This window comes from Cryptotermes secundus, unplaced genomic scaffold, assembly GCF_002891405.2.
Source record: "Cryptotermes secundus unplaced genomic scaffold, Csec_1.0 scaffold171, whole genome shotgun sequence".
NCBI classification, from domain to species: Eukaryota; Metazoa; Arthropoda; class Insecta; order Blattodea; family Kalotermitidae; genus Cryptotermes; species Cryptotermes secundus.
The window spans coordinates 262,879-271,718 of NW_019726223.1; the positions used below are offsets into that span (position 1 = coordinate 262,879).

General features: G+C 36.8%; 2 protein-coding genes across 5 annotated transcripts; one reads left to right on the forward strand and one right to left on the reverse strand.

Annotated features, from left to right (window-relative positions):
* Positions 1 to 1,828: 1,828 nt before the first annotated feature.
* On the forward strand, positions 1,829 to 4,748 carry LOC111863912 (BRISC and BRCA1-A complex member 1). Of its 3 annotated transcripts, XM_023850729.2 has the most exons (3): positions 1,829 to 1,852; positions 2,262 to 3,322; positions 4,152 to 4,748. In XM_023850729.2, exons 1-2 carry the CDS (start codon positions 1,839 to 1,841, stop codon positions 3,286 to 3,288), a joined length of 1,041 nt encoding a protein of 346 aa, XP_023706497.2. In that variant the 5' UTR covers positions 1,829 to 1,838; the 3' UTR covers positions 3,289 to 3,322; positions 4,152 to 4,748. The 3 variants fall into 3 exon arrangements, with proteins under 3 accessions (XP_023706497.2, XP_033607144.1, XP_033607145.1); XM_033751253.1 differs by having other exon boundaries at positions 2,262 to 4,748; XM_033751254.1 differs by lacking the exon at positions 1,829 to 1,852 and adding an exon at positions 2,119 to 2,139 and having other exon boundaries at positions 2,262 to 4,748.
* An 83-nt stretch (positions 4,749 to 4,831) lies between these two features.
* LOC111863913 (zinc finger protein 773-like) lies at positions 4,832 to 8,840 on the reverse strand. 2 transcript variants are annotated; one of them, XM_023850730.2, is made up of 4 exons: positions 8,682 to 8,840; positions 8,398 to 8,556; positions 7,151 to 7,700; positions 4,832 to 5,403 (listed from the first exon to the last, which is right to left on the reverse strand). In XM_023850730.2, exons 1-4 carry the CDS (start codon positions 8,808 to 8,810, stop codon positions 5,351 to 5,353), a joined length of 891 nt encoding a protein of 296 aa, XP_023706498.1. In that variant the 5' UTR covers positions 8,811 to 8,840; the 3' UTR covers positions 4,832 to 5,350. The 2 variants fall into 2 exon arrangements, with proteins under 2 accessions (XP_023706498.1, XP_023706499.1); XM_023850731.2 differs by lacking the exon at positions 8,398 to 8,556.

The following is an 8,840-nucleotide window of genomic DNA, read 5'->3' on the forward strand; positions in this document are numbered from 1 at the left end:
TGGCCAACAATACAGGAGCACTGGGTTCTGTGGTTCGCACACAGACAGTTTCTCTGGAGGGTGCGGAGCTTACGTGTATACGGTGACGTCACAGAAAAATAGAAGAAGTGATGCAGACAAATGTTTTCTGTAAGTGGGCGCCGAGGTTGTGTTTTCTGCTATGGTCCGTGCAGGCGCCAACCTGCCAGAATATTCATATTTTTATTGGTTCCAGAAATCCACACTTTTCAATACAGTCTCCAGATACAGAACAAGTCAAATTATTTGTATAAAAGTCAACAATACTATAATATTTAACTACATACACAAATTGTGTACATGCCTCTTCACCAAATCCCTCCACGAGTCACAACAAGGAAACACCTGATAGTTTTCTTCCTGAAAGTTTCTATGTTGCTCAACAAGCACAGAAGGACACAGGTGCTGCAGTACATATTGGTGACATAGAAGTGTTCTCAGTAGCCTATGTCAGTGGTTCCATTGTCAGACAGTTGGTTCATGGTATCAGCTGTGATTCATGCAAGACATACCTGATATCTGAAGTGCTTCTGTCAACCAATATCATTGTATATTTCAAGGAGCACAGTGATACAGCACAGTCTCTCAGCTATCCTTCTGAGAACCTGGTGGAAACTGTTGGTACCGCTGTATTCCTGATGAAGTCTATAAAGGTAGAGGTGGTAGAGGTGGTGAGATCATTGGAGCAGAATATCACATCTACCATTAACAACAGCATTGACTTTGAATGGATTAGGTATACTGGCTGTTCACTTCACTAAAATTTACATTCCCTGGTGGTGTAAGCGAACAAACAGGTTAATGACTGAAGCAGCCAGGCAGAGGGCCACAGAGAGGAAGATGATGATAATGGCACATCAGAAAGTCTTCATTTTTTCCTTGTAACGTCCTATCCATACCAACTCCTGGAAGTATGTTATATAGCTATTTTATTATTATGGTTATGGTCCATTAGTCATTTTAATACTTTGGCCATACTATTCTGTTCAGTGTTGAACTTGTGGACATGTATATACTTCAGATTTTCAAGATTCATTTTATTTCTTCAGTTATTTATTATTTTGGCCACATTATTATGTTCAGTATTGAACTTGGAAACATGAGTATGTTTCAGGATCATAAGGATCTTCAGAGTTCTGCAATTATTTTATTGCTTTTCATATACTATTATTAAATGCAAATTTGATCTTGTTAACAAAAGTGTATTTCAGATTCTCCAGTTTCATCATACTACTGAAATGAATAATAAATGGAAACCCTAGTATTATTGCTTGCTACACATGATTTATAATACAGAATGTAGCTCAAAAATTATATTCTGTATAGCTTCCACCTGTAAGTTGTGAGCAAAGTTATGAAGTTGAATACAAGTATCTCTGAAGGAAACAGAATTTCATTTCAAGTTTACCCATCTTCAGCTTTCCCAGACACTAGTATTGTACGTAATAGTTCACAATGTCCATTGCATTTAGGGTAAGTGGTTGCTGGGTTGATGTAAATGAAATGTTCATACTTTACAGACATAGTAAGAAACTTTCTTCTGATGAATATGAGTGAAGTGATATTAAACTCAGTTCCTCTGCAGTATAAGAGGTCAGGATTGCAAATTTATTTTTAGCTATTGCGAACTAGTGATTTGAGGGGGGGGGCAGTGTGCATAGGCTGGTGGTATGACAGCATACCTTCTTACCGACCGTGCTCTCGGAACTGGCGGCTGCCAATCTATAACACTAGACTTTCAGCTGAATATAGTGGCAGAGTGATTCTTTCGTGACGTCACGACCGCAAAGTGTGTTGCTGAAGTGGTTCACGTAACTGAGATGATATGCTATTTGTAAGCAGGCTTAGGTGTCTCTTGAAACTATAACTAATTTTAAAATTTGATGAAAAACATTTTTATTTATTTTTCGAACTATCTGAACAATACTTTTGATGTACACATAAAAATGAGAGTTGTAGAAAATATAACATTTGACCGGACATGACCATTACCACTACAGCCAACGTCACTTGTTTTATAAATTTGAGGCAATGTAATTTAGAGTTCATTTACATAGAGTTAAATCTAATTGAATAAAGGATAATTAAATATTCTGTATTATAACGCACAAATCACTCCATGTACACAGTGCTTCCTATAATAAAATAAATTAATATTAGATGTTTCGTAAAGTATTGGTATCACTGGTTCCAAGAAGTAAAGGTTTGTTTCTGAAGTAAATTAAGTATATCATATTTTTCAGGTATAATTGTGCATTTATAGTAATTGAAATACCGATGCGAAAACGCACAGCAATGGAAACTGACCCTCTAGAGAAACATCACCAGAAAACTAATAACGAAGTAAGCGAGGACGATAGTGAAAGTGCGGAGGTTAAACTTCATACAGATAACCTAAACGTTCCAAGAAGTAACATGGACGTATCCCGTTCTTCATCCACATCATCATTAGCTAGCAGTTCCCAGAATGATGAACTTGTAAAGAATGGTAACTGCCCTGAAGAGACAGTAAGCAATGACTCCGAAGTTATGTCAGGAGAAATCCAGAAAATACCTAACAGAAATCTACCAGCTGTCAATGTTCCTGAGAAGATTATCCTTTGTATTGACCTTTCAGAGGATCCAAATTATACGCCATTTAAATTAGGGGACGGTACTAAGTATGCACCACTCTATATGATAAAGAGAGTAGCAGAAATTTTCATTAACAGTAAAAATATTATCAACAAAAGCCATGAATTTGCTCTGGTAGTTCTGCAGTCTGACACAGTTGCATGGCTTCGAGACTTCACAAATGACCCTTGTGACATCATATCAGTGTTGGAGGATATGAGTGAAACACAGCAAGGTGATACATTTGACTTGTCAGCATTGTTTGATGTTATATCTGATCATGTATCTTTGCCCCAAGTAAGTGAACCCAATGCAACTCCACCACCATTTGTTGTCAGAGTCGTTTTACTGTACAGCCGAAGTCATTGTGTTCCCAAGTTTGTTCATGGTCAAGAGTCATTCAGTCTCTTGCTATCATCAGACTATTTCACTGTGGACATTTTATACATTCATGAAGACCCTTCTGAAGCTAACAAATGTGAAGAAATTTTCAGTGTCTTAGATGACTTGGATGACAGAGGATTTTCGTATGTGCTCGATGTTCCTAGGAATACAACAAAACTGCATGACAACATGGCAAAATTACTTGGACATCCACTACAGCGACCTGTTCAGAAAGTAGCATACTACAAACTAGAGCTACAAGAAATTCGATGAGTGAACACACACATGCTACATATGAAGACAAATGGTATAAATTACAATAAACATTTGGTATGAAATGTGCATGCTTCTGCTGTCAGTGTGGAATGTAAACTAATTTAAATAGTCCAGTAATCATTAATGTTAAAAACATTAATTTATAATTCTGCTACCACGTAATAGAATGTAACATTCTTCAAGTCTCAAAGGCTGAGACTGTCACAATTAAGAGACTTAGTATCATACTGTAATTTGTAAAATGCAAAAATGTGCAGTCTGAGAGGTTAGGTGATCTGCAGTCAGATGTTTTATATTTGAGTACCTCAAGGAACATGAATTAGCACAAGAAACACTGCTTCTGCATGTAAGTTCAATTCTATCTGGTTTATTCATCTTTCATCAGTCTCTCAGATGACATAAATAATACTTTAAATAGGGCATATTGCTTTCTGTCTTCCCCTTGTGAAAACTTGCACATTCATTTCTATGCTTATGTTTCAGCATTATGTACAAAAATATTTTTGTACAGGCTTTGTTACTGGTAATTAAATTTGATGTTCATAAGAGAAAATCATAAATGAAAATTCTCACATTGATGTTTTTATAAGTAGTAAAATACAAGAACTCTTGGGGGCAGGGTGGTCTTTGAAAGCTGATAGTCACTTAGCTGCTCAAGAATCTGCCACTGGCCTCTGTCCTGATTCAAATGAATCCAGTCCTAAACCCACTCCTTCTTGAAACCCATTTTAATATTGTCTTCCAATTTATGCCCAAGTCACCATTCTTTAGGTTTCCCAACTAGAATTCCGTATGCATTTTTCATCATGTAAAAGCTCATTGCGTTTTTTTCCCCATCTTACTGTTACTTTACTTTTTAGGTCCAGACACATTCAAGTTGTGTTCTTAGGATAACAGACCAAGATCTTCACGCACATATGGAGCATCAGATAAAATTGTAGGGAGTTTCTGGTTTTTTAATTGGGAAAAAGAGATTCTGAACTGAATGGTAGTGAGCATTCCATGAATTTAATCTGCTCTTAATGCCTTCTTGAATGTAATTTTGATTTGCTACTGTCATTGTGAAATATTACAACTTGCCATATTGACCTACCTTCAGCTAGACATGAACATACACATAACTTTCATTTGCATTTACTTGTGGATATCTGTAAGGTCAAACATCTGATAAGAGCGTCTTTGTTTTTGGTATTTATGTCAGATCAGAAGCTGCTGTTTTTGCAAATTATAATTAATCTGAAAACAAGGAATATTGATATAAAGGGCCTTACAAAACAGTAAGAACACTGAAATTGAATGTATTTCTACTGTAATTTGTTGTCATAAATATTTGACATTTCTAGGCCATGTACCTTAAATGTCAATAAGATTGTTTAGTGTACTTATTTTGCTGTATTTGAATTTTTGAGGATGAACTGTTCTATACCATGCTCAATAAATATGCACACCATGTACAACTTGTGTTCACTGTATTAAAGAATAAAACTCAGAAAAACTGCCCAAAAACCATTATACATAATAAAGCAGGATACAGTTTCTGCTTGAGCTTGTGTGTGTGCGCATGCATGCGCACGCTGTCATTCTCACTGTTTCCATGAAAATTTGTAGTATTGACATATTTGGGTGGCAGATGTAACTCAGTTCATTAGTGGAGAAAGGAGGGCAGGAGAGAAAGGAAGAAAGGGGGTGAAGATGATAATGTGGTGTTGATGTATAATTCTGCATCAGTTGAATGCAGAATTTCCCAGAATTTTATGGAATCCAGAGGTTTATTTTGTGTTCACAAGAGTTCACCACTGTTCTGTGTCCTCACCGAGATAAATCTAGTCTACATTCTCCCATCTGGTACTTTAAGATCCATTTTAATATTACCTCCTATGTATGCTTAGGCCTTCCAAGTGGTGTGTTTCCATAAGTTTTCCTACCAAAACTCTCATGCATTTCTCTTTTCTCCGATGCATGCTACATGCCCCAGCCATCTCATCCTTTGTAACATTCTCATAATATTTGGCAAGGAATAACAATTATAATGTTCCTCATACAGTTTTCTCCAGTCTCTTTAATACTTCTTCCCTGTTTGGTCCCAGTGTTCTGCCCAGCACCCTCTTTTCCCTGAAATGCGAGACCAAGTTTCAGACACATGCAAACAGGCAGAATTATATTATTGCATATTTTAATATTTCTGTTTTTAGATAGACAGGGAGACATCAAATTCTGAATGGAATGGTAGCAGGCACTCTCCACATTTAATCTCTTACCTTCTTCATAAATGTAATATCAATTTGTTAGTATTGTTCCCATATATTTAAACTCTCACGCATTTTCAAAGACACTGTACAATAAATTAACATCATCACATAAATCAGAAGCTGATGTGCCACTCCGTTTCAGCCTTACTTGGCCCTGTTGGACATTTCTAATGGTGTACCATACAGCAAAGCTCAAAAGCCATATCAAAGAATCTTCTTGTGTCAGACTATTTTGAATAATACATGTATCAAAGAAATTTTTACTTACACTGACTTCATTACAGCTTTTACTGTAACACATTTTAATTACCTTAAGTAGTTTCACGTGTGTACCAAACCTAGTGAAAATACTATACAATATTCCTCTCCTATCTGATTCATAGGCTCCTCTGAAGTCTGTAAATAGCTAACATGCTGTCCCATTATACTCCCACGTCTTCTCCAGTATCCGGCATATGCAGAATATCTGATCAGTAGTTTTTCTGATGCTCAGAATTCACAATGACAGCCCCCAATAATTTAATCTACATAAGGAGTTCACCTTGAGAGAAAAATGTCAGATAAAATTTTGTATGAAGGTGATATGCCTTGATAATTACTACACTTTTATTACCCTTATTGTAACATTAAGATTCTTTCCACTACTGAATTATTCCTTATTCTAAATAAAATTCATGAGATTATGAATTTCAGAACATACTATTTCACCTCTTGATTCAATCTGTTCTGCCAGAATTTCGTAAGTGCCTGGTGATTTGTTGCCCCCCCCCTCCAATGCGGCAGCCTAGTTGGTCGAGGTACTATGCTACAAGCCAGAAGGTCGCAGGTTCAAGTCCTGATGAGGTCATTGGCTTTTCTTCAATTGACATAATCCTTCCAGCTGCACTATGGACCTGGGGTTGACTCAGCCTCTATCAGAAATGAGTACCAGGAATATTCTTGGGGGTATAGGGCAGCCGGCGCATAGGGCTGACAACCTTGCCGCCATCTATGAGCCGATTGTCTAGAAAATGTGGAACCTCAACATCTCACAACCCTATGGGCTTCCACAGCCTGTTACAGGGATACCTCTACTTTACTGATGATTTATACCTTTCACCTTCTCAACGGTATGGTGTAACATTTTTTTAACATGCAGATTTCCTGAAGTGAGTATTTGTTAGCCTCTTTCCCAACACCCAAGTTGGAGGATCACCCCTTGTTGGCTGTCTGCAATTGCTTACTGATTACATTCACAGCTACCTTTCATATCTGGAAGCCATTTCCTCCATCCACAACCTGAGTACACCCCATGCCATGGTGAGAAGGGGCCCACTTTAACATGGAGCAGCAGAACTACAGATTTAATCAAATTACCTCCTTTAAATACAGTGCATAACCTCTGACCACCCTTTTGACTAGAACACTATTGATTAAATTACTGAAAGTAATGTTGAAATAATACATAAAATTTGGCCATGACGACTTCCACATCCTTTCAGTCATCAATCACTAATCATTCTACCAGCTAATGCTATATTCTCTCAACTACTGACAGTGTTATTAAATAAACCATAAATAAGGAAACAGTGAAAGTCACACTGAAGTGTGTGTTTCAGGATTAGGCTTACAGCGAGATTTTTTTATATGGTTAACCATCTTGTCTTTACGACTGAATCTTCTGGCACAATTTGGACACTGGTGTGGTGTTTCTCCTGAGTGTATCTTTTGATGACGAAGTAAGTTACTGGCATGACTGAAGCGCTTATCACACTGGGGGCAAGGATATGGACGTTCACCTGTGTGCCTTCGCCTGTGTTTGTTTAAATCACCTGTATGATTGAACACTTTACCACAAAATTCACAAGATATTATTTTTTTTGTTTGACGTGTTGGTGTCTCTCTTTCAGCTGTTGCTTCTAAATAGCCAGTTTTAGTTTCATCAAATGTAACATGACTAGAACCACTACAAGAAGCATCACTAACAGCCTTGTTCTTGTCAACAACTTCTGCTAACAGTGACAATCCTCCATATTGAGAAACACATTGTTCACAGTGGCACTGTTTTGAGTGATCTGGTTCACATTCTGAGGGAGAAGAAAGATCCTGATGTGCATCACAACCTTGTTCCTCCTGTTGAGTAACTGTTAACTGTTTTGCATGACTGTATTCCATCTCCACCTGCAATAAATGTAATTTTTAATTTAATCCTTATGTATGGGTATAATATCATTCTCAGAATAAACAGTGATTATTTTCCTGAACCACATTTATGAATTACTCTTTCTAACAAAGAGGCAGCATGTGTCTTATGAGATAAGAAGTGAATTTTTAAATATTGTTTAGAAAAGTGACATGCGTCAAGGGATTAAGAATGATTGACTATATGATAAGATCAAATGGTTAAAAAAGTACTAGAACGAACTATATAATACAACAAAGCCTATGTAAAGATGTACTACCCTCCACACATTATGTATGTCACATAAATTTGTCTTACCTATCGCAGAATTCTTCATCTGAGGAGAAGCCCTAAAATTAAATTTCATGCTTGGGGCTGCTAAATGAAACCAAAGTCTAACCTAACCTCACACAGATGGCTGATGTTAATCACATTAAACCAGTTTATTTTCACATCACCGAGGTCTTTTGTATAATATGAAGATTTGTGTCTGAACTCCATTTATACAATGAGGAAGAAAAGTGTATCTTCACAGTATCATGAGCAATTGTGTTAGACGAAGTACAGTGATTATGCTGGATTATTTTAATTAAAATCGAAATTTAATCAAACATCATAAATGCATTTATTTAGTCACAGAGGGTTAATAAAACTAATCCATACAGCTACTGATATTAAAAATTTAATGGCAATTACCTCTGTATGTTTCCAATTCACTGGAACCTGCTGGGTGAATATTTTTCTTTGAAATACATTTTGCCCTCTTATGCGTTCTTGCATTAATTCAAAGCAAACTTCAAGTTTTGCAACACATTTCCTGCATATTACTTTAGGCAAATCATCGCTTTCCAGAACCTAGTACGAAGCAGGTTTAATTAACAACACAGAAACCACAATTTAAGCCAAATATTCCAGCATTCAAATTTGCCGCTAAACAGAATTAAACGGATTCAAATATACAGAAGTATCCCGTTACTTACAATTATTTGGAGACAGAATCTCAGCTTCAACATCAGTTTCCGGAATAATCCTTCTTCCCCGAACATAGAAATCAAAGCATTGCACTTCTGAGCACATATACGACAGCACTGCCTCTCGTCCCTGCTCATGTTGAAAGCCGAATACGTGCTACTACACGG

Coding starts and splice junctions, on each gene's coding strand:
- LOC111863913 (XM_023850730.2), bottom strand. CDS start 8,810: ATGAGCAGGGACGAGAGGCAGTGCTGTCGTATATGTGCTCAGAAGTGC. Junction 7,701..8,397: donor TGAATTGGAAACATACAGAG/GTAATTGCCATT, acceptor CATTTATTGCAG/GTGGAGATGGAATACAGTCA. Junction 5,404..7,150: donor CCATATAAAAAAATCTCGCT/GTAAGCCTAATC, acceptor CTCGCATTTCAG/GGAAAAGAGGGTGCTGGGCA.